The following is a 26151-nucleotide window of genomic DNA, read 5'->3' on the forward strand; positions in this document are numbered from 1 at the left end:
CCCCCAAAAAAGCCCTCTGTAAGCAAATTGAAACAAACAACTAATTTAAAGTGAGTTGCTAAGAGACCAGTTGACTGGAAGCCAAAGTCAGTTCAAGCATCCAGAGAACTCTCTATTTTTTCACTTCTAGGGAAGAGAGGAGGTGAGGAGAGGTACCTGTAGATGACTCCATGTTGGTGGAGGAACATGAGAGCTGATGTAACCTCTGCAGCATAGAACCGGGAACGAGGCTCATCGAATTTTCGGGAGCGCTGAATCTGGAACATGAGGTCCCCACCATTCACATACTCCATGACAAAAAAGAGGCGGTCCTGAAGGGAGAGGAGAAAATGCCATTTAGTGAGTCCGTTGTAGCTGCCCACACAGGCCAGCAAATGTACAATGAGTTCAAAGTAATGGAACTGGGACTCCAGCGGGGGCAGGGTGCACAGGTGGGGGAATTCTAGTAGCACATGTTCCAGAGAGAAGACAAGGAATCAGAGTATGAAGTGTTATTCTAAGACCTTTGTCTTGCTTTCACAGGAACCAGCATGGTCTAGTGGGAGGAGTCCAAGATTGACAGAAAGAAGACTGGGATCTCTGTCTAATTTCTGTTACAACCTTGAAGTGTGACCTTGGACAAGTCTCTGTCCCTTTGGAGGCTCCAGTTACCTTTGTCTGTGTGGTAGGTTACAACACGGCTGCTCCAAAGATATCCAAGTCCTAATCCCTTAATGTGTAAATGTTACCTGAGATGGCAAAAAAGAACTTAACAGTTGTGATGAAGTTAAGGATCTTGAGTTGGGGAGATTATTCTGGATCACCAGCATGGGCCTTAAATGCAGTCACAAATGTCCTTATAAGAGGTAGGTAGAGGGAGATTTGAGAAGGGAGAAGAAAGTGGTGTGACCAAGGAAGCAGAGATTGGAATGAAGTGGCCACAAGCCAAGGAAGGTGGTGCTGCCAGAAGCTGGAGCCGCCAGAAGCTGGAAGAGGCAGGGAAGGGTCTGTCCTAGAGCCTCTGGAGGGAGCATGGCTCCATCAGCACTTGGACTCTGGCTCAGTGACACTGGTCTCAGACGTCTGACCTCCAGAAATGTGAGAGGAGAGACTTCTGTTATTTTAAACCACCAAATTTGTGGTGCTGCTAAGGCAGTCCTGGAACATAATACAAAACAACATGGACTAATGAGATGGTGAGAGCCCCTCCCGTGGAGGGGGCCACGTCTCACTTTGGAGGATGCTCCCTCTGGGATCTCCACCTTGGTGTGCTAACAAATGGATTTTGCCCTCAGGAATGGCCAAACCATAATCACATCTCATTGGGGGTGGTGCCTTCTTATCTGCACATCATGATGATATGGGAAGAAGAGGGGCTGAAATTCACTTTTTGTACAGTTTCTTGACTACTATTTCCTGAACCTGTAGAGTATGGGGTGCTGTGCTGGGCAGGAGGCAAAAAGTTGTAAGCCATCACTGTCCTGAATGTTGGGGGTGGGGTTATAAGCCTTAAACATAAGGCTTATGATCCAGGGCCAGAGATGGGAAATGTGCAGAATGATGAAAACTAAATAGGACCAGAGGGCCTTAAAGATATTTGGTGCTAAAATGATTAGGAGAAAGGGGAATTCTCTGAACTGGGGGTCCATGGAGGATTCTAGAAGGAGACAGGCCCTCCCTGAGAGGAGGAGGAGATAGGGGGAGGCACCAACAAATACTAGGACATGGGAACAGTGTGACAGTGCTTGGGGACCAGTAAACTGACCAGGTCAGCCACGGAGGAAGGTCCATGGAGCAAAGAGGGAGCAGTGAGGTCTGGGAGGCTGGAGGGTCAGAGAACATTCTTAACATATAGACACAGTCTCAGCAAAGCTGCTAGGAGGGTGTCAGCAGATTATCTTTGATTAAAATTAGTAGAATCATTTCAATTAAGACTGAGTAAAAATCACAATTAGCAAAGGCTAATAGAGTTTTGCCAAGAAAATGCACTGGTCATAGCAAACACCCTCTTCCAAAAACACAAGAGAAGACTATACACATGGACATCACCAGATGGTCAACACCAAAATCAGATTATAATAATGATTACATTCTTTGCAGCCAAAGATGGAGAAGCTCTATACAGCCAGCAAAAACAAGACTGGGGACTGACTGTGGCTCAGATCATGAACTCCTTATTGCCAAATTCAAACTTAAATTGAAGAAAGTAGGGAAAACCACTAGACCATTCAGGTTTGACCTAAATCAAATCCCTTATGATTATACAGTGGAAGTGAAAAATAGATTCAAGGGATTAGATCTGATAGACAGAGTGCCTGAAGAACTATGGACAAAGGTTCATGACATTGTACAGGAGGCAGTGATCAAGACCATCCCCAAGAAAAATAAATGCAAAAAGGGAAAATGGTTGTCTGAGGAGGCATTACAAGTAGCTGTGAAAAGAAGAGAAGAGAAGGCAAAGGAGGAAAGGGAAGATACACCCATTTGAATGCAGAGTTCCAAAGAATAGCAAGGAGAGATTAAAAAAAAAAAAAAAAAAAAGGCTTCCTCGGTGATCAGTGCAAAGAAATAGAGGAAAACAACAGAATGGGAAAGACTAGAGATTCCTTCAAGAAAATTAGAGATACCAAGGGAACTTTTCATGCAAAGATGGGCACAGTAAAGGACAGAAATGGTATGGACTTAACAGAAGCAGAAAATATTAAGAAGAAGTGGCAAGAATACACAGCAGAACTATACAAAAAAGATCTTTATGACCCAGATAATCACGATGGTGTGATCACTCACCTAGAGCCATACATCCTGGAATGCATAGTCAAGTGGGCCTTAGGAAGCATTACTACGAACAAAGCTAGTGGAGGTGATGGAATTCCAGTTGAGCTATTTCAAATCTGAAAAGATGATGCTGTGAAAGTGCTGCCCTCAATATGCCAGCAAATTTGGCAAACTCAGCAGTGGTCACAGGACTGGAAAAGGTCAGTTTTCATTCCAATCCCAAAGAAAGGCAATGCCAAAGAATGCTCAAACTACTGCACAATTGCACTCATCTCACACGCTAGCAAAGTGATGCTCAGAATTCTCCAAGCCAGGCTTCAACAGTATGTGAACCGTGAACTTCCAGATGTTCAAGCTGGTTTTAGAAAAGGCGGAGGAACTAGAAATCAAATTGCCAGCATCCATTGGATCATCAAAAAAGCAAGAAAATTCCAGAAAAACATCTACTTCTGCTTTATTGACTACACCAAAGCCTTTGACTGTGTGAATCACAACAGACTGTGGAAACTTCTTCAAGAGATAGGAATAGCAGACCACCTGACCTGCCTCCTGAGAAATCTGTATGCAAGTTAAGAAGCAACAGTTAGAAATGGACATGGAACAGACTGGTTCCAAATAGGAAAAGGAGTACGTCAAGGCTGTATATTGTCACCCTGCTTATTTAACTTAAATGTAGAGTACCTCATGAGAAATGCTGGGCTGGATAAAGCACAAGATGGACTCAAGATTGCTGGGAGAAATATCAGTAACCTCAGATATGTAGATGACACCACTCTTACGGGAGAAAGCCAAGAGGAACTAAAGAGCCTCTTGAGGAAAGTGAAAGAGAAGAGTGAAAAAGTTGGCTTAAAGTTCAACATTCAGAAAACTAAGGTCATGGCATATAGTCCCATCATTTCATGGCAAGTAGATGGGGAAGCAGTGGAAACAGTGACAGACTTTCTTTTGGGGGGCTCCAAAATCACTGCAGATGGTGACTACAGCCATGACATTATTAAAAGACACTTCTCCTTGGAAGAAAAGTTGTGACCAACCTAGACAGCTTATGAAAAAGCAGACATTACTTTGCAACAAAGGTCCATCTAGTCAAAGCTATGGTTTTTCGAGTAGACATGTATGGATGTGAGAGTTGGACTATAAAGAAAGCTGAGCATCGAAGAATTGATGCTTTTGAACTGTGGTGTTGGAGAAGACTCTTGAGAGTCCCTTGGACTGCAAGGTGATCCAGCCAGTCCATCCTAAAGGAAATCAGTCCTAAATATTCACTGGAAGGACAGATGCTGAGTTGAAACTCCAATACTTTGGCCAGTTGATGCGAAGAACTGACTCATTTGAAAAGCCCCTGATGCTGGGAAAGATTGAAGGTGGGAGGATAAGGGGACGACAGAGGATGAGATGGTTGGATGGCATCACCGACTCAATGGACATGAGTTTGAGTAAACTCTGGGAGTGGGTGATGGACAGGGAGGCCTGGCGTGCTGCAGTCCATGGGGTCGCAAAAAGCCAGACATGACTGAGCAAGTGAACTGAACTGAACTGAAAAATAACAATAATATTTTATTCATGGAGCAGTCTTGACCACATATCTACTTTATAATTGGCATCTCTTTTAAACTAAGTCATCCTTTAGAATTGTATAAATTCAGACTACCTTCTCTCCCCACCACGACCTCCAGAATTATTCAAGCTTTACTGGTATTCACAAAGCACCTAAGATCTAGCTTCCATTTGTATTGACCTTCCCCTTCAAAGCCTGCCTTGTTTTCTCCCCCAGGTCCAACCAGGTACTCAGAAGTGTTCAGAAGCCAACCATTCATTCAATCATCTATTCCCCATTCAAATCCTAATTTCAAATGATCAGATCAATGCCAACCCAATGAAAGCAGAATTTCTGAGGGTAGACTCCGGCAATATTAGTTCTCAAAGCTCCTCATGTGATTACAGTGGGCAGCCAGGGTTAAGAAACACTCTCCCACCTGGTTGCTGCCAAGGTGAGATATATGGATCATATGTTATTAGGGTTTTCCTCTTTTTCAAGGGTCTCCCAAGAACAAGGTTCTCAAACTTCTGCATCAGAATCTCACAGAGGTTTGTTAGAACATGGATTCCTCCTCCGCTCCTGCCCCGCAGAGTTTCTGGTTCAGATGGTCTCGGTTGGAGCCTGAGAATCTGCATCTCTTAGTTCGCAGGTGATGTTAGGCTGCTGGCCCGGAGCTCCCACTTTGAGAACCAATGCCCTAGAGCACTTGGAGCAAGGCTTTCCCATGGCAAATATAGCTTTGTCATGCATTCAACACTGCCCTAATCTAGCTGAACCATCATCAGAAACAGTTGCTGCAATACCAGTTCCTGGTCACCAACTTGGACTTGGGCTTTAGCAACCACGGAACATTTTCTTGCCTTTGCTTGAAAGAATCCAAATTTCTAAATCTCCCCTCCCCACCCTGCCTCCCTGGCTGCTTTTTATTCCCCAACACCAGACACAAGGCATTTAAGGACAGGGGCCATGGAGTGAGAAAGAAGAGCTTTCATCCTGATTTCTTCACTCATTGGCTGTGTGACCTCAGGCAAATGACTTCAGCTCTCTGTGCTCAGTGTTCTCTATCATGAAAATGAGGATGATAACAGGACCTGCCTTACAAAATTCTTATGAGGATTAAATTATATGTTAAAGTGCCTGGCTCATAATTGGGGCTCCATAAAGACTGTTGATGATGATTATTACTATAATATTAAAGCTATTAGTATGATAGTTATTATTGCATTATTGAGTCTTCATTTCCCCTATCTTTCAGCATTATTTTCCCCTGATGACCTCCTCTCCCAACAAATGCTTGCTTTCCTTGGCTTTCAGCTGCTATTCTCCCTGTGGTTCTGGCAGGTTTGTTCTGCCTGCTTTTGTAGGCTTCTCCTTTCCCCAGCCATTAGGTGTTGGAATCCCACAAGGCGAGGTTGGATGCCCTCCCCTCTCCTCCCCTTTCTGTACTCGCTGAGTGATCTCATCCACACCCACAGTGTCTAATGCACCTTGACACTGATGACTCACAAACATCTCTCTCCATCCTAGACCTCTCCTCCAATCTGGGAACCCATTTACCCAGTTGTGTTTCTGACATCTCTCTCTGATGCCTCAAAGGCACTCAAACCCAACATGTTCCAAACTGCTTCATAATCTTCCCCTGGCAAACTGGTCCTCATCCAGGGTGCCTGTCTCAGGGCAGGGCTTCACCATCCAGCCAAGTGTATAAGTCAGAAACCTGAAAAGCCATTCTCAATACCCGCCTCCTCTTTATCCCTCATATCCATCACCAAGTCCTATTGCTTTTACCTTTTGTACCTTTGCACTTATTACCTTTGTACCTGTTACATTTGCCTACTTCCTTCTGTTGCTGCCACCACTGTGGCCACCATTCTGGCCCAAGCAGTTATCATCTCTTGTTGAGATTCTTGCAAGTGCCTTCTCACTGGTGCTCCCTACATTGATTCCAGTCCCCACACCAAACACTGACCACACTGCGGGCAGAGTTACCCTGCTGAAATGAAAATCTTATTACAGTGTATCCCCCTTCCTTTCCTCATTCTACTGATCCTTTCAAGGGTTGCATATTACTCTTGGAATAAATAGAAAACTCCCTAATATGCCTCATGGGTAGTGTGATCTGGCCCTATCTAATTCTCAGTCATTTTACTCCCAGCTGTTCCCTTCACCTCAATGGAAAACTCCCTCCAGCCACAGGGCCTTTGCTCACGCTGCTCCCTCTGCCTGGCATGTGTCTCCCTGGCCTTTCACCTAATTAATTCCTCCTCATCCTTCAGATTTCAGTGCAGCCATCTTTTCTTGTAGGAAGCTGTCCTTGACTTTTCTGACCAGGTCAAAACCTCCTCTTACATGCTACACTCTCCAGTGGGGGGTTGATTTGTGTCCTTGATTTATGTCTTTCTCTCTCAGTAGTCTGTATACTTCATGAGGGTGGGAACTGTTGGTAACTCTACCCTCTTGGTTTCTAAGGGAATTAGCCTAACCCCAAAGAAAAGTGCCTATAATTCCCTTTAAAACAAGCATAATGTGGATAGAATACCTAAACAGCTCAGGGGGCTATAAGAGAAGTAAAATCAAAAGATGCTCTGATATTTGTATCTGCAGTCTCTTACTGCTGAGGGAGTTAAAGGCTTCAAGGTGAGTCAGCCTACTGCAGTGAACCTCCTGCCTATAGAAAGTGCCCATGAGTGCCCAATCTGACCATTTCACCCTCAAGGGGTCTGTCTGTTTCAGCACCCAGTATTTGGGACAGCTTTGAACAGTTCTTTGGTTCCATGGATAGATGATTTCACTTCCCCATGAGACGGCCAGTTCCTTGAGGAACATAACCTTAGACTTCCCAGCAATGCCACGGCCACTACTAGCTCAGAGGTGCTCAATAAAAATCTGCTCGTCCAACATTCACTCCATGTTAGCACCTTAAGGGAGGGGTTCTCATTAGCTTCTCACTGTATCCCCAACAACTAGAATGGAGCCTGAAACACAGTGGGTTCCTAGAGTGTCTTTGGTGAATGCATGAAGTCTTGAATGCCCACCATGGAGAAGACTCTGGTTGCTAGAAATTCAATTGTAAGAAGAGTTGATTTCCCCATGTTATTTCTATTGTTAACCTCATTTCGAGTTATTCTAACTTTAGCCCATTTGAACTTCAGTTTTAATTACTTTTCTACTCAATACAGCTCAATGTGCGTGGCCCCAAAGCATGGTCAACCCTTTTGACACAGGAGGGACTGCTTTTAGAGCAAGAGAAGTTTTTCACTCCTCCTCCCTCTATTCAGTGAGTCTGGATTATTTCTGGTCTCCACACCTAACCCATTTGAGAAGCATGTTTTGATGCAGAGTGAGAACCTGAAGTCATTCTGGGAACTGCTTAATTACATAAACTGAAATCAAAAGAAAGCTGGCAAACCCAGCAGCTACTCATTCATTAATCCCCTCTTGGCATGGGTAGAAAACACAACAAAACAAAAAACCCAACTTCCTGGTAAAGTAAGCAAATACGTTTTCTGAGGTAATCAAAGATTTTAAAAGCCTTATTCTATCTCCTCCTCCCTTAGTCACACCTGAATGTCTAAAAAGTTATGGTCTTGTGATAGTAAGTAAATTAATAAAATTAGGAAAGAGATTATATGTCATGGCCATTTAGGGTAAGAATAGGTAATAACGACCTGCAAGCTAGAAGGGCCACACCATGTGTTTGAAATTCCCTTTGGGCTCCATTTTCCCAGAGTGCTAACCTTTCCTAACTTAGAAGGGAAAATCTGGCCCGCCCCGTTCATCTTTCAAGGTGTGATGGATAGCCAGAGGCTTCCTCTCAGCAGCACTGCATGTCCTGCCAACTGGATTTGTTTGGACACACATTCACCACAGTTTGTTAGCTGTTTACATGTGCAAAGATTCTATCGCATTTAAATCAATTTCACATGACTGCCCAACAAAAGACTGGACTTGGAACAGTCTGCCTTTGATGCACCAGTGACAGGATGAATGATTTCTTTAATGTACCACATCTAAGGAAATCAGGGAGCCTGACCTCACACTTGTAGCATCTCCTTTTCCTCTCCATGTCTCCATCTTATAACCTATCAACTCAACAGGTCTGTCCTGGGTGCCCAGACCTAGGGTAGGTGACTGGGGGATATGGAAGATGGTATAAGCCATGGGCTTGGTTTCTAGGCACCAGGAATTGAACACAGTAAATCATACAAAGCAACATAAAAAGCTCTGTCATTATGTGCTAAACTGTCTTGTATCAAATCAGACGTGAAACCTATGTATCTGCGCCCTTAGCTTCTTAGGCCCTTAGAGAAGAAATGTCTATCATCCAAGCCTTAGCACTTAGAGAAGATCATTATAAGAAAAGGCCATAAGAAAATCTCTTTCTGTATTTTATTTTTCATAATACAACTGGTATTGATGGAAATGGCCATTGCCTTGGGATTTGGTTGAGACAAATCTGAATTATGCAAAAGACCACAATTAAGGTCTTGAACAGAAGGTGGGAGGAGTGGAGGGCCTGGTGAGTTAGAAGCACACACATGAATGCTGCTGCTGCTGCTGCTGCTGCTGCTAAGTCGCTTCAGTCGTGTCCGACTCTGTGCGACCCTGCAGATGGCAGCCCACTAGGCTCCGCTGTCCCTGGGATTCTCCAGGCAAGAACACTGGAGTGGGTCGCCATTGCCTTCTCCGCACATGAAGGGCAGAGGCAAGCAAAAGTGACCACTGCCTGTGGGGATGAGGAGGGTAGGAATGCGGCAGTGAAAACACTTGGATATGGGTATGAAGGAGAGAGACTGGGTGGTGGAGCAGGAAGAGAGATGGTTCTGAAAACACAGGGGAGAAACAAAGAACCTAGGAACCTTCTGAGCTATAAAATGGCATAATTAAAGCTGATTTAAAAACTGTTCTAAAAGTAGAGTTCATGATGGATTGATGGGAGATTGCTTGAAGTTATTATCCCTTCTCCTCTCTATTTCCACTGTGTAAACTGTTTTATTATCTTTGAGAAAGAACAGCAAGCAACCGTTCTCCTTCTCTATTATACTTCTTGGGTCAAAAGAAAGGAAAGATCCAACCACTTTGGGAAACTTAACTATCAAACTAAACTATTAATCAATTTTATTTCCTCATCAAGAAAGCACAGCCATCATCACAATAAACTAAAAACAGGCACTCATGAGTGGGATTCTAGACATACCATATATAGACTACAGGCAGAGCCTTGTTTAATTGCTCTCATAGACTTTCCACTGAGTTAGGTGAAAGAGAGGTATGGAGAATAAAAAGAAATGATCTTTCCTTTCACTGAAGACTTACCTGCCAACTAACAGAGAATGAAAGTCTTATCTGAATAATAATTATGATTGATTATGTAAATTCTTATGCAACAATAATTATCACCTGAAACATGTTGTTTAAAAAATTAATTTTCACACATTCTCAGTCCTTCTCAGCTTTCTCCCCTTTCACCTTCCATTGTGCAAGGCCTTACTCTAGAATAACAACCCTGTTGTAGTCTTTCCCCAAATTTAGATTTATCTCAACCAAATTCCTACAGCCACGGTCAATTCCATCAATGTCAAGAGTGGTACAGAAAACACAGAATGAGTTTTCACATTGCTATTTCTTATAACAAACTTCTATAGGCCACAGAGGGGTAAAGTCCACCCTTCTTTGGATAAAAATGGAGAAGTATTTTCTTGGGGGAAGGTATTAACCTAATCAGAATTAGTCAAAGAGCAAAAATTTCACACAAAAGCCTGCTAGCTGAGAAGGTATAAATTTCATTCATGTCCATCTGATACTTGTTTCCAACTGCTTTAAACTCTACTTATTTGAAGTACATAGGACACCCACAGTTTAAAGTGACCTAAAAGCTATACTAAACGGACTCATTCGATTAAGCTCAAAATAAACATTTCCTGCCTCTGATTAGAGGGATTATTACACTTAGGCCAGGGAACAACTTCAAGTTACTGCCATCCTGCCCCAGGCACTCTCATCCGTGTGTGAAAGCCAGGAAAAGGGGAGGGTTTTGGGATCAGTCAGAGAATACTTGCCTTTCACGGGGTCGTCAACATCTTAGGAAAAATGAAGTTTCTATCACGTGATGTGACAGGACATACAGGACAGCCCCCAAATAGGCTACATCTCAACGATGATGACACTAGAGTGACCCTGTGCTATGAATAAGAGCAACATCTGAAGGTAAGTAGGAATAATGACTTGTTAATTTTTCTCTTTGAAAATGACAGAGTCAGAGGGGTAGATGGGGAACATGGCAATGAAATGTACAATGGTGTGGTTTTCCTGAGGCTCTTCCTTTTATTCCATTGCATCACCAGAGTGTCAGCATCACCTCATAGCACCAGGCTTTCTCCTGGTTCTTCACCCACGAACTGCTTTCTCCATGAAGTGCTGCTCCTGGGGTGTGGCTTCTGGCTATCATCCTCTGTCACTGATTGTTGACCTGGACTCCAGGAAAGCAGCAAAGCAGCAGGAAACTCTCCCCTGACTCATTTGCCCAACTTAGCAGTCTGGTCATCTTGCAGAGATTTCATGAGTCCCTGCTACCCACCTAGAATCTGGTCTACCCATTCTGGGCAGGCCAGATCTCTCTTTAATGATACCAAGAGTCAGTTTAAAAAGAAAGGAAACACTGGTTGCTCACTGGAGTCCATTTTCACCACTGTCACCAGCAGTCAGCAGCTGAAGTTAAGAACTGAAAGAACACTCTTTGTGTTTTTAAGCACAGGAATGAAAGTATTCTTGTTCTAAGCCCATCTTCCCATCCAGCCAAGGCCCACATGTAGTCTTGTCCTTTATCAATGCTCTTTTCATGAGCTCAGGCTTCCCTTCCCGATCTGGTGTGTGACTGCATCAAACTCTGACTGCCCCAGAATATACCTTCCTGCGTCTCCAGCAGAATGTAAGGCCCAACAGCTGGGGCTCAAGATGCCCTTTTCTGGTGTCTCCACATCCTCTCTAGGCTTGTTGTATGTCTAGCTGGTAGAGAAGAACTAAATGAGTGTCTCTGGTCTCCAATTCAGATGCTAGAGATGGAGCCTAGGCAGAACTGACTCAGTGGTAAAGAATCCGCCTGCTAATGCAGGAGACACAGGTTTGATCCCTAGGTCAGGAAGATCACCTGGAGAAGGGAAAGGCTACCCACTCCAGTATTCTGGCCTGGAGAATACCATGGACTGCACAGTCCATGAGGTCACAAAGAGTCAGGCATGACTGAGCGACTTTCACTTTGAGGAAGCACTTTAGAGAACCCCCATCTTCTGCCTGGGTCCTGCTGCCTTGTTCTGCAGCAAGTTCCTTCCAACCTGAGGATGTCAGCCTTGGGTGGATCATTACTTTGCAGGGTTGTTAACAGAAACTCTCTTTGTTCATCGAGGGGACAGGTCAAGTGAACTGGCCGAGCCACAGTATCCTGTGAGAGCACTTTAAAGCATACAGATTTCCAGAACCCTTGATCAGAGTTTCTAATTCTGGCTAGGCCCTGGGAATGTCCACTTCATTTTAAATTCCCCAGGTAACTCTTAATGCTCAGAGAGGTTCGGGAACCACTGGATCGGACAACTGCCCTGGCTTGTGACATCAAGATTAGGTGATTTCACTGCATTTGGTTCTGCACCTTTTTGTGAGAATTTTATGTACTGGTAAGTCCAACCAGAGTATAAATTCTTGGACCAGTGGCTTCTAGTCTTCCTCAAGCCCAGGGCTCTGACAGACAAGGTACTCTTAGGAAAACCATGGCTTTCTACAACAGGAGGAATCTTCTGGAATGACTGGGGTCATGTCTCCTGCATCTGGCTGTGTTCTTACAATGCTTCACACCATGCTGGGTTCATCCACCTGTGAGTCTGTCACGGCTAACGCCGTGACAGGCAGCCTAGATTAGGAGTAGGCCTGGTTTCCCGGGGTAACATAATTATCAGGCCACCTGGAGCCAGCCAATCAACATGTGCCTAGCAAGAAAAAGGGAACCCATCAGGGGAAAGCTGAAAGCCCACAAGGATTGGGCCAACAAAAATTGCCTTGCAACTGTGTAACCAATCCGCTTGCGCCAACTACCCGATTGTACCCAATAAATACCCGAGAGAACTGGTATTTTCTTCCTCACACCCTTGGTGAGGGTGGGAGGCCTTGGCTCGAGTCAGTAATAAATTCCCCTATTGCAAGTTGCATTGTCTCGAGGAGTCTTCTTTCCCGATCGGGGATTCGGACTACGGGCAGAACACCACCCACTCCACTAATGCCATAATAAAGCACTTACTATATAGCTGATACCATGCTATACCATGGTTTTGTAACTATGGGACCATATAAAATCAAATCAAGGGCCTGAAATTCCCACCCACAGTTAAAGAGCTGTGGTTTCACCACATAATTGTATTTCTTGTCTTTTCCTTTTTATCAGTCCCACTTGGCTTGACTTTCAGTCCTATAGACACCTTGTTGGATTCATATGCATGGCTGCCCTGAACCAAATAAACCATGTCACAATGGCAAGGAAGCTCTGCTGACATCTCCACTGTGCTAAATCTCCTTTCATGTTCTGACTCCTTTAATAAAGCCGAAATTAAAATGTGCTAAGCTGGGGAAAATTGGCAACTTGGAAATAATACACTAACATATACATACAACTCAGTGTTCAAGTGGATTCTGAACACTTGGTCACATTGTTTTAAATATTAAGTGGCAAGGCTGGTGGCTGTAGGCAGGCTGGAGAGGATTTCCATACCACTTCACTAATACTTTCATTAGATGACAGAGCGTAAATAAAGGTTTTTGATTGTTAAATTCTTTGATCTCCGTACTTCCACCCAGGTTTACTCTGAACCCCAGGCAGTGTGGTGAAACAAACTTGTAAGTATTTGGTGTAAGAGCACAGGGGCCTCTCCAAGGAACTGTTTAACCTCAGCTATGCTATTGTGAGAAGGTGTGGGATTCCGGCAAGTGTTGTTTTTTAAAAAAATCTATGAGCAGACTGCAATCAACACGATGCAGTCTGCGTTCAACAGGCGTAGGTGCTTGTAGAAGCAGAACAAAAACAGCCTGTGTTTAATCTGTTCACAGACCTTTTGTTCTTAATGACCTGAAAAGGTGGTGAAATAGACAAAGCAAGTGAGAGTTTCAGGACTGAGTCATAGCTCTTATACAAACCAAGGGCTGACAATTCAGAGAGGAGGCTGGTTTCTCTAACTGTAGAAATTCATGATCTAAATGATTTGTTAAATGACACAAATGAGAAAAAATGACATAGAGAATCTCAACTGAAAGGTTTATAACTTGGCTGTAGTTGGTCCCCATTTGCAGAACTCTCCGTGGGTGCTTCTGAATGTTGTGATAGCCTTCTCCACCCACATTCTCACCTGTGTGGTGCAGTGGTCCAAACTCAGCTTCTGGACCCAGACTGCTTGTGTTCAAATCCTAGCTCCTCTACTCACTGGCTGTATGAACTTGGACAATCAGGAGTGTTAGTTTCCCCATCTGTAAAATCAAGATTCGATAGCAGCTACTTCTTGGAAAATTATAATAGATTATCCTTAGCGTGGGTTCTTGGCCCCCAAAAAACGGCTCAGGAAAACATTAGTTTCCATTTTTCATTCATAAGACTCCATTTGGTGGCTGTATATGGCTTGGTGATGAAAGTTATTTCAAATCAGTCCATTCTTCTGTAGGTATAGAAGGCTTTCAAAAAGGCTACAATCTAGTTGGAAGAATTAAACTCTAATGAAATAAGGGTTAACACCACAGGAGGGTATTTTATTATTTGTGGATTTGTGATGAAGAAAACAGTGAAGGAAGTCTCCGTGGAAGAACTGGGATTTAAAAGGGGAAGGGAATCAAACCAAGCAGAGTTTGGGTTTTCCAGGTGCAGGAGAACCATGAAGGCACAGAGATGGGATGCGTTTGATAGACTTAAGGAACGCTGAGGAAGTCTAGCTATTTGAAGCATCAAAGCTATCTTGGCCTTTTTGTTTTTCTTAGAAAACTACAATCTAAGGTTAATGTGAGGACACAATGAACAAGTGGGAAGTGACAAGGGCTATAATGAGTACCTACTACATATGAAGCTACTTTTCCACTGATGCAGCAGTCTTGAAAGCTGGTGTTAATATATTTATTTTCCACAAAGATACAGAGGCTCAGAGGAGTAATTTGACTTGCCTGAGGCCACAGAGTTGGTAAGTAGTACAGCTATAATTTGAACCCAGATCTGTCTGTCCCAAAGCTTGGGTTCTTTCTGTTATACCAGGAGTAACCCTCAGCATCATTCATTAAAGCTAACAGTAGAGCTCCCATTTTATATATCCAAAATATAGGGCTAGGGTTAGAGACTCTGAGTTAAGGTCTGCACCTTAAGCCTCTGCTCATTGGTGTTTACAGAGGTGGTCTTGAGTCTCTAGGACACAAACTACTGATTTTTGAAGGAGCATGACAGGGATCTGTTCCTCTCTCTGGGACCCTAGACATCTTTAGAGTCAACATGAAATCTAAGTGAATACAGCATCAAGCCTTCTATGCAATGGTCTGCTCTCTGACAAACTCTACCATCTGACAAACATCACCACAAACTCCACCTGTGAACCTGCAGGGGGGAAACTGTAACCTGAGTGGACAAGGGGAAACACTGGTGCCAAGACCCACAGCACCCTTGATAATAGAAGCTAACATCACCCTCAAGTCCATGCGCCAAGGGCTACTATGACACTGCTGGCAAATTAAGGTTAGGATTTTAATCTTAAGAAAACTCCATTCTTCCTAGCTTATTGGAGTAGTCAGTCAGTTCAGTCACTCAGTAGTGTCTGGCTCTTTGCGACCCCATGGACCACAGCATGCCAGGCTTCCCTGTCCATCACTAGCTCCCGGAGCTTACTCAAACTCATGTCCATAAAGTTGGTGACACCATCCAACCATCTCATTCTCTGTTGTCCCCTTTTCCTCCCACCTTCAATCTTTCCCTCCCACCTTCAATCTTTCCCAGCATCAGGGTCTTTTCCAAGGAGTCAGTTCTTCGAATCAGGTGGCCAAAGTATTGGGGTTTCAACTTCAGCACCAGTCCTTCCAATGGATATTCAGGATTGATTTCCTTTAGGATGGACTGGTTGGATCTCCTTGCAGTCCAAAGGACTCTCAGGGTCTTCTCAGGGTGGGAAATAAAGATAAAAGAGACTGATAGAATTGATAAAAAAAATTGCCAGTCTGGGGTTATTTAAAGCGGGAACAATGATCCTAACTTCTTACAGCCCTGAAGGTATTATTATATCAAAGTCATCAAGTAAAACTAACATTCAAAACTCTACCAATACTTAGAAATATGTGCTAATTTTATTATTATATAGTATTCCTACTAGTATTAATGATAATATAATGATCTGGAAAAAATTTTCTATCAAAAAGGTTTACTGATTTACAAGAGCTCATATTACCTTTGTAACATGGAAATCTGAATTTCCTGATAAATGCCAGATAAACAACCAATTCAAAATAGTGGGAACTAATTGTTTAAATGGTCAGAAATATATGAATGAGTATTATGTTTTAAACTATAAAGCACCATATAAATTTGCTATTGTTGCTGATTCATATAGTTCTTGCAAAGCACACACTTTAGAAAATCCCAACTTATATAAAATACAGCAGATGCATATCATACCATTACATAGACAAGATCTAGACTCCCTTCAGAAACCACTCCAAAGAACAGTTACACGACTGTACCAGTTACGTGACTGGGATTTGGAGAGATTTCATCTTGGTAAGCAGTAGGTAAGGGAGGATTATAAAGGAGGATGTCTTCCATGTAAAAGATAGTATCCCAAGGCACTAATTTGTTTCCCCACTGAAAGACATGCTACTTCTCCATTCAAGAGCCTTTAATCATTTGGAACAAAACTCAAATCGCCAGTAGTCGTGCTGTTCAAACTTTAGTATGTACAAGAGTCAACTGGACACTTAAAAAAAAAAAGAGAAAAACAAAACCCAGATTCCTGAACCACACACCCAAAAATACTGAGTCTGTAGGTCTAGGTTGGGACATGAGATTTCTGCATTTCTAACAAGTTCCCAGGAGATGCAGTGCTGCTAGTCTAGGAATCACACTTTGACTGATCTCACTTTGATTAATTCAGGTTAGAACTGCCCATAGTCTGGTGGTGATCTAAATTTCAGCCTATCTCACTACTCCCTTGGTGTCCCTTGATGGCTTAGTGGATAAAGAATCTGCCTGCAAAGCAGGAGACACAGGCGATGTGGGTTTGATCCCTGGGTCAGGAAGATCTCCTGGAGGAGGAAATGGCAACCCATTCCAGCATTCTTGCCTGAAAAATCCCATGGATGAAGAAGCCTGGCAGCTACAGTCCACAAGGCTGTAAGAGTCACACACAGCTAAGCACGTGCATAGTGCTACTTCCTACTTGAGCTGATTTTTTTTCGTATGGCAACCACTCATTTTCCCTGTTCACTTCTGAACAATCCGGGCAACTCTGCTCCAAGTTCCTCCTCTTCACCTGTCAAATACTTTCTATTCTCTTCTTCCTTGGTGATACCTTTTCCAGTGAAGACAGTATTTAGAAAACTCTTCCTCCTGTGCATTCATGGCAGTACTTAAACCGCCTATGTGATGACTAACCATACCCTGTACATTATAACCTTATACCATAGATTTACATTATTAAGGCAGAGAGGGTTATTTAACTCAGTTTTTTTTTTTTTTTAATCCTACTTCTTCAACTGGGCTTTCTCAGTCCTTGAGAGCAGGAAGTATACTTTGCATATAATAGTCATTTGACTAATAATGACTGGTTAGACTTACCAATCAATGTAGTTAATTTTGGTTCTACTTTGGTAAGATTGTTCAAATTACTAAAATGGGTCAGTGCCATTACTCTAGACAAGCCAATTCAAAACCGTTTCATAGTCTTGCTTCTCAGAGTGGCCCCTGAGGTCTTTTCTTAAATCCTTTATTGGACCTAACAGAGCAGGCATGCTCAGGAGTTAGATGGCTGATTACCTAAGTGGCTCACCCCAATGGAATACTTCTCTTCATCCTGGATACAAGCCAGCCTAGGTTTATACCCATTCATGACCCTGCTTTTAAGAATTCCTCAGGGGAAATCCACCCCAATGATGTAAAGTACAAGCAAACCACCAGAGTCTCACATGGACAACAAAAAATTTTTTTCAATTGCCTTCTGACTAATTCCTTACTTAGAGAAATAATCAGTGAGCTGGTGAGGAAACCCTGTTTTCAACCACAGAATTATGTGAAAATGTGCATTCTCTTGCAATACTGACTTATAAACAATTCAATGCCAGGAAGCTCTAAACAAATGCTTGGAAAAGGGGTATATTTCCAGATTCGCATGACTTTTACTGTTCCTCTCTGTTGCATCAGATTCTTGGTTTACCAAGTGGGAGGAGAGCTAAGGAACTATTTTAAAGTGAACTGCCTCCATAAGGATGGGCAATCCTGAAACTTTGGGCTTCCGGGCCCTGCTAAACTAACTGGAAGTTTGGTACATTCATTTCAAAAAACCAACTAATCTCTGGCAGATAATTTTTTAGCACTTACTAGATGCAAGACAGCCCAACACATAAATTGTTCCAAATTCCAAGATATTGTCTACCCTTGAAATTAAACATGAGATTCCATTTTGTACCACGTAGGCTGGGTCGACATCTGAGTACCTGAATGTGTAGGCAAAGTGAGAAAGACTTTAAAACAGCAGAGTTTGCTCCCTTGGGCTGAGAGATACCCTCTCACCTCTGCCTCCCAGGCATGGCTGAAACTGTTTCTCAGGCTCCAAATCACTACTTTAATACCATTCTTTTCTCATGAAACCACTGCACCAAAATATTTTGATGGACAAGGACTCACTATCTAGTACATGTCATCAGTTTGGCATTTGCTCAAATATGAGAGTGATAGTTTGAACAGGAACAAACTGGAAATACATTTTTATAAAGAAATACATTGCTTAGCCAATCCATAGCCAAGTCAAGTGTTCAAATGTACAAACTTTTCTGATTAATTTAAGAGCACCTTTTTAAGCACATTGATAGTACCCGTCCACTTGGGAAGTGTGCTGATTACAATTAACCTTATTACTTTATCATGGGAGGTTCTGAGGAAACTCTGCCTGGCAACCATCTGTGAGCAGTTCTAACTCCTGTCATCTTTTTGAATACATTCCGTATATTTCAGAGTTACTACCAATTTTAATTGCCCATATTAGCTTTCTTTTGCTGTGTATCTGTGTGGATAATAGAAAACGCTGCCAACTTGGTTAAACCAGAAGCGCTGACAAAATATTCATTAGCAAGAGCTCTCCGCCAACCCATGGGCTTCCCTGGTAGCTCAGCTGGTAAAGAATCCACCTGCAATGCAGGAGACCCCAGTTTGATTTCTGGGTCAGGAAGACCTGCTGGAGAAGGAATGGGCTATCCATTCCAGTATTGTTGGGCTTCCCTTGTGGCTCAGCTGGTTAAGAATTCACTTGCAATGCGGGAGACCTGGGTTTGATCCCTGGGTTGGGAAGATCCCCTGGAGAAGGGAAAGGCTCCCCACTTCAGTATTCTGGCCTGGAGAATTCCATGGACTGTATAGAGTCTGACTGTCCAACTGCAAAGAAGCAAACATGACTGAACAACTTTCACTTTCACTCCACCAACCCACAGGCAGACCTCACCACAGGACTAGCTCTCCTTTTCTCTGTGAAGCCTTCAAGCAAGTTCCCAAATACCTACCACCCAGGGTCAACCAATGACAGCACTTGCCTGTAGCCTAACAGCACAGCGAGAAACTTCTGCCCTGTTCTGATCATCCAAATGGAAAGTTTACGAGAGATGACAGACCGGTTCACAAACTATGCCCTGAGCACTAGACATAACTTATTTTCACAATTTATTTGAACAAATTGTACTGGGGATCATAGAGTTGTTAAATGAATATAAGCCTAGGATTTTCAGTTGGAACAGATGGTTCCCTCTCTTCTTTCCCAGAGATCTCAAAATCAAGATGCAACCTGCAGACTTGGCCACTTCAACCTCGTCTTATCTGTTTTCATTCATAAATTTGCGGGAAAAGAATGGAAGGGCAGGAAAGCAAGATCTAAATAAAGGTACGTGACTCTTTTTTTTTTTTTACTCTTATTACTTTAACATTTACTTTGGGCTGACTTAAGCCAAGCCAGCATTCAGATGGGCGTGCTGGCAGAATCAGGGAAAACAGCTAGACATAGGAAAGGAAGTTTATGAATGCTTCCCCTTCACTCAATATGGCACTGGACTATTTCTTCTCCCTGAAGACCCCTGAAGCCCCTTACCACTTCCATGTTCTTCCTCTAGATCATAGTCTGTTACTGCTATATTCTCTTAATGGAAATGTCAAGGTTAAAATGGCTGAGCTAGCGCCATCTAGCCCTTTGGAATGTCTGTGAAACAGTAATCTCTGGAGGGTTGCTGCTGGGTCTTTGCAAATGGGTTCCGGGGTGGAGGGGTGGGGGCATGCAATACAGTCTCAGAAAAGAGAGTTAAGACAAATTAAGCAGCAGCACTCCACCAGCCCCATGTGCATAAGGCAAGAGTGCTTCAGCTTGCCAGGAGATAATACCATCAGCTAAAGCGTGAATCAACTGGCCTGTTCTATTTTCTAAAGTTGCGCAAATACTTTCTTGGAATCAGCCCCATGACTCAAAGCACCTGTGATCATTTATGGCTTGGAAATATAATGCAAATATTTCAGGATAATTTTCCAGTTGGAAAATATTTAAATTTTCCTTTTCGTATGTGTTTCTAACCTCTAGTGACATCAGATCTTAATCATTAAGATAAAGCCAACGCGTGTCAGAAGTAGCTAATTATAAAATAAGAAGGTTAAAAGGGTTCTTCTAACATCTGAACAGTAATTTCTTCAGATTACAACAGATCTTATCTGAACTATGGTCCTTACACACAAATAAGAGCTGGATATCCAGATGGGAATAACAAATTATTCACCAAAACTGCTGTGTTCTTTTTTTTTTTTTTTGGATTGTGACGCTTAACTGGACAGACAGTAAGATAGAAGGACTGTTGATGGAATCAGAGAAGTCTGTGCGTGATATGACGTCTACTTTTGCTTATTGGGAAAGAGACTATTTCAAGAGTATGTGAGAAACTATGACAAACCCCAAACACTGTTTCTTATTGAGATTCTTGGAGGAGTTTAGTTCCCCCGTAGACACATTCTTTGCTCTGTGGATACTAGATAAACAGCATTCTTTGAAGGCACAGGTCGTAAACAGGTGCTTCCCGCCTTCCTTTTCCCCCTCTTAATAGTAGGATTTTAGGTTTAAATAAATGATAAATTATATCAACCTCCCACTCCTTTACCCATCTGAATACAAGAAGCTTGGAGAACTATTATCAGACCCTCTAAGATCCTAGCTCTGAAGTGTGGAAGAAGTAAAAATATTTTGAAGGGTCAAGAGCATGCAAGGGTAAAAATCAGTTAAGAGCATGACCTTGCGAGTTAGAAAGTCAACACTTTCTCCTCACTCTGGTTAAAAATGAAGAATGACATCTGCATGCTGTCAGCAACAACCCTCTTCCCTGTCTCTACCCCCCACAGTTCCCCCACACACAGTTTTTATAATACTAAGGAGCCCAAAGAAAGAACCCAAGAGAATTAAAAAAAAAAAAAAAAAAAATGCCCCTTGTAGTAGTTTATGTGCTACCAGGTTTTGACCCATGAGGCACTTTCCAGTTCCCACAGTTTGTCACCCTAATCAGAATATAATCAGCCTTAGAAATGTTTCCTTGAACCTCCCTAGTTCTTCTTTCTATCTAATTGCTGTAGGCTGCTGCTGATCATTTAAACCCCTTAGGCAACTGGTTAAGCACTTGTTGCCAAGACTATCCTTTCCATTATCATTTAATACCATGTTTTAAAGAAACCATCAGTGTCAGGAAATCTAATTAACTTGGGTTACCTATCAGTCAGAATTAAGAAACACATCATTAACTGAAATTCATGTGAACTTCATTTATACGATTTAGACGATTCATTTATACATTTAGATGATTTGGGGATATCAGAGGAATAACACTGTATCTTAAAGGCAGTTAGCCATTCTTACATACATAAAAGTTAACAAGTTTGAGGACTAAAACCCCATTCCAGTCAACAGCTCTTGGGGTTCAGGGAGGAACTAGGATTCTGTGAAGTCACCAGGAATGAATCTTTCACCCTCTTCCTGAGTTATTGGATAATTTGTTTCTTAAATGAGTTTGATAGGAAAATGCCACTCCAATTTAGAAGTCACTAGTAAGGCTTATTACAGAACAAAGAATGGAGATTGTTACTGCTTTGTCTGACAAAACTGTGCAAATCCTTTTCTGCCCCTTTCAAGACAGTCACAGTGGCAGAATCCTGTGTCCCGAGAGCATGCTTGACTTCCATCTTCAAATGCAAGGGAAAACAAACAAGCTTTAGCTGCTTCACAGAGCCTCAAATAGCTCTTTTCGAAGATGGGGCTTCGTCTCTCATCAGGTGGGTTTTTGAAGGCCCAGACCACAGAAACTGTCTGGGAGTCTGTGCTCAAAAGTCCAGAACAATTTAGAAATTATTTCAGCTGTTCTCAATTTAGAAGTAAAACAAAAACACCAAGTAGGAACAAACAAACACATGCTTCTATGTATCTATTTTTAAAAGAAAAGCACAGCTCTGTCCCTGACTTTCTGTCCATTCTTTACTGCCTAACTTCAGGATCTTGCTCGTAAAAAAAGTACACGGCAATTCCAAAGTCTTTTATTCTGGAATATCAGAAATTCTCTCATTCAGCTAAGCTAAAAGCATTTTATGTCTTCAATTTGCTCTTTCTGGCCCTGGATCCATCAAACATAATAACCAGTTGCTATTTCATCAGTTTCCCCTGGTTCAGTATTGACGTCTCAGCTCTACTTTTCTATGATCACCCTCTAGTGGCAAAAGCAGTTAACTCCAAGCTACTCAGCAAGTGGATCTCGGAGGAACGGGGGGAGAGAAAAAGATGAGTTTTACCTCTCTGCTTTCTGATTTCCAAGAAAACATCAGTTAAATGAGACACATGCTTGAAGGATTGTATGCCATTGTTTTAAATGTAAGAAAACTTTCATTAATAAACCGAATTTTTATTCTTCAATTCCTAGCTAAAAGAATATGAGTGTTAAAGTGAGGGAAGAGGTAGTCAATTCAAAATAAAGAAAACTGAATGTTACTACAATACAGAGAACATCAGCCCTCATTCTGTCCAATTTTCCTATTTACCTCTTATTCCTCATAGTTTGTGTCCAGTCCCTACTTCCCAGGGAGAGTTTGAGAGTCACAGCAAGACTTTTTTGGCTTGCTGGGCTTCTTGAGGCTTCCTAAAGGAAACACTTTGCTTGAGGAGGTTGACCAGATCAGGCAAGACACATTCGATGAGGGAGCACCTACAGGGATGGCCTGTCACCATAATACAACAACTAGTGGCACCCTGGGTCAGATTCTGTTCCTGAAACTCTAAAATCCTGCCTCTTGCTGAGGGCAGGAGCTGTGTCTATCTCACTCATGTCCATGTCACCAGCACCTGACACAGTACTTTATATCTAGCAGAAGAGTGAGAAATATTTTGTTCATGCATGAATGAGAGGAAGATACTGAAAAAGTGCTCGAGAAACTAAGTGTGAAGCTAATATCCAGGAAACTCTGACTTCCAGTCCCAGTGTCCCCCAACAACTAAAACAGAGGACTTAAAACCCCCCTCCAGGAATTTTAGATGCCAAGGAGGTTCACTAGGGGCCCAGGGAGCCAAGTCCCATGGTGCCATTGAATAAAAGGGGCTTCCCCTTGTGTAGTTATATAGGGTCCTCTGTTCTGCAGGTTTCATTCCCTTATTATAAACAGCCTGAAACCACAGCTCCAGGACACGGACCTCAACAGAACAATGTACCAGACAGAACTGGTTATCTGAACCAGGGAATAATGCTAAAACACTTACATAAAAAATTAGAACAAATAGGACACAATTACAGAAAAAATTAAAATCTGAACACAAGGTGGACAGGACTAGACTGAGTACTCTTTTGGACGCTGAACTGGACACTCAGATGCCGATACCTTCGATGTGAGCAGGACTGAACATCTCAGAAGCACACAGCACTTTTCCGGAGCCTGGCTCCCACTGGCCCACTGTAACTCGGCGGCACTGGGGGGAAGGACTGCTTTGCCCAGCTTGTGCCGCACACTGTGGGTACCGTCTGCCTTCACTGGCCTGGCCCATGTCCCTCAGGATGCTGGCTCTCTCTGTCTCTGTGTGTCTGTGGGCTGCGGAGGGGTGGTAGAGCTCTGAGACTTACCCTCTGCTGCTTGGCACCCAAAGTCTCATCTACAGCAGGGATCATGACACCTTGGACAGAGTCATGCAGGCTCTTGGACTGTCCAGACAGTATGTATGGAAGGGCAGGGCTGTCTGATTTTATGTGTAATGATTATACATGAACTTGCTTCCTCAGCCATTCATTTTATTAAGCTCAATTCAGGGAGGGCTGGGGGCTGAAAATGCATTCCTAAATTGAAAGATGTAGTGTGTTCTTTAGAGAAAAGATACACAGCAAAATCTCTCTCTTCCTAACATTTAAAAGCACACAATTCAAAGCCAAAAATATGCTCTGAAGTTAGTAAAATACAGAATTCAAGTTCAATTAATTCAATACCTATTTTCCTTAGCCTTCAAAGTTTTAAATTTTGTTAAGTTTCCCTTTTTACCATATTCATGGTAATAGTGCAAACACATGGCCTTAGCATAAAGCAATATGGAAATGTCAGGTTAGCAACAAGAAATACTTGCTGGCTAATCTCTGAAATGTCCAACATCTGTTGAATTTTAGTTTATTTAGAAAGTAATTCAGATACTGTCTTAAAGGATCACATCACAAGTGGTGAGTAGATGGCCCAAACCAGACACTGGGCTTAGAGAATACTAAGATGTAGAGGCACAGCAGAGGATAACTGAAATGATGAAATGCCTCTCCCATTGACCAGGAACCATTAGCAAAATTAGTAATCCCTGCAGAAGCAAGATGAAGCCCAACAGTCTTGAAGATGGTATTTCTTATGAATCAGATTCTGCGTCAGTCACTCCATAAGAACCAACTGATCACTTACAACCATGCTTCCTTGAAGAAGCTGAGTGACAAGGATCACCCTGGTTGATGGAATGATCTACGGACTGAGGTCACTATGCCCAAAAAGTTGCAGAAGAGAACTTTAGTGGCCAAAGGAAAACAAAGTGCAGGAAAATAGGCATCAACACTATTTTATTTCATTTAAAGGTATCATTTCAAATAATAAAGACTTCTTCCATGTGACTGAACTCACGGCAAGTGCTAAAGCTGTTGGAACATCTGGAAAACTGGCAGCGCCTCCGTCTGTCTTGCTGCGGTGGGGGCACAAGTCCCCTTTCACCACGTGACGTGCAGACAGTGTCCTGCATTAGTATCTTTCCCACAGTTTTCTGACTAGAAACAACTCTCACCCCCTCTTCCCTATTCCCTCCAGGTCAGGTTTGTGGGACTTAAAATTAAGATCCTTTGGCTTCTTCAGTTGAAGATTGATTTGATCAAACAAATATTTAGCATCCTAAACAATGAGCTAGTTCCTCTGGAAACATTTCATTGCATCCCACACAATGAGTGCCTGGACCCCAGCCAGTCCTGGTCCAGCTTTCCAGAGACTCCTCCTCTTCTCTTGACCCACTGAAGGCCACTTAGCCCAGGACATTTGTGTCCTGTCAGAAGAGAATGTTGACGTCACCTGCTCCCTGCAGAAGCTGCAAAACCTGACCCTCTCTCCAGCCACATCTCCCATCTGTATGAGCTCGAGAAGGCCACTAAACCTCACAGGAATTGAACTACATGGCATCTGAAGTTCCTTCTAGCTGGAACTGCAAAGCACTGAAAAAAAAAAAAAAGAATTCACTCATTATTTGGCTGTTGCAAGGCTCTAAGTGAGGGCAAAGAAGGAGCAGAGGAAAGGAAACTGAGTTAGGAAGTAACTCCTGAGGTCTGAAACTATTACATTTCATCAGTCTTAGCCTTTTGCTTCTCCTGTGTTTCAGCTACTACAACAAGAGCACTGTGAATGCTCCTAACACAGATATTTATCCTCAGATCTTTTGATAAGCCATTGCTCTTCTGATTCTCAGGGCCCCAGGTACTTCAGTTCTCTGTCACCCTCTGTTCCAACCACCTCCTGACTTCCCTGAGCCAGAACCAAGCAGCTGAGCCTCCAAGTTTCAAGGTGATCTCTTGCAGCAACAGCAATCAAAACAGCTCCAAGTCCCAAGTTTCAGCCAGAGCAGAAGTGCTTTCATGTGTTTTATATACGTGGCTTTTCTCATTGTGATTCCACCACTAAAACGGAAAAGATCGAAAGCCACCTTTAAGAATGTGAGGAGGTGATTTCAGCCTGGTCACCACCCACTAGAAGGATGGTATGATGAGGACAGAATCTAACTCCAGGCTTAACTAGTATCCAATATTTATTTTTAGGTAAAGAGACGGTTACTCATAATACATAGTAAAGTTTCTAATGAATAGTAATTCAAACAGGAAGGATCTAAAACCTGGAAACACCTAAATTTACTAATTGCTGCCAATTTCTATCTTAATACAATACCTTTTGAGAAAGGAAAGAGAGGATTTGAGGAAGGCAGGATGCAATCCCTCCAGATAACACTCATGAAACACAGCTTTATCAGAAGGCTTCATTAGGACAAACTAGCCCCATCCAGAAGGGACTCTATGCTCTGCTCACAAGTGGTATGGTCAGGTGGGTCAGG

General features: G+C 42.7%; 1 protein-coding gene across 2 annotated transcripts in view; it reads right to left on the bottom strand.

The window, feature by feature from the left end:
* The window catches only part of PRKCE (protein kinase C epsilon), a 535687-nt gene that overhangs the window by 90552 nt on the left and 418984 nt on the right, over positions 1–26151 (bottom strand). For both annotated transcript variants that reach the window (XM_065929344.1, XM_065929345.1), the window contains exon 12: positions 157–311. In XM_065929344.1, coding sequence (XP_065785416.1) covers positions 157–311 — 155 coding nt within the window. The remainder of the gene's footprint in view (positions 1–156; positions 312–26151) is intronic.

The sequence above is a fragment of the Muntiacus reevesi genome, chromosome 3 (genome assembly GCF_963930625.1).
Source record: "Muntiacus reevesi chromosome 3, mMunRee1.1, whole genome shotgun sequence".
Taxonomy (NCBI): domain Eukaryota; kingdom Metazoa; phylum Chordata; class Mammalia; order Artiodactyla; family Cervidae; genus Muntiacus; species Muntiacus reevesi.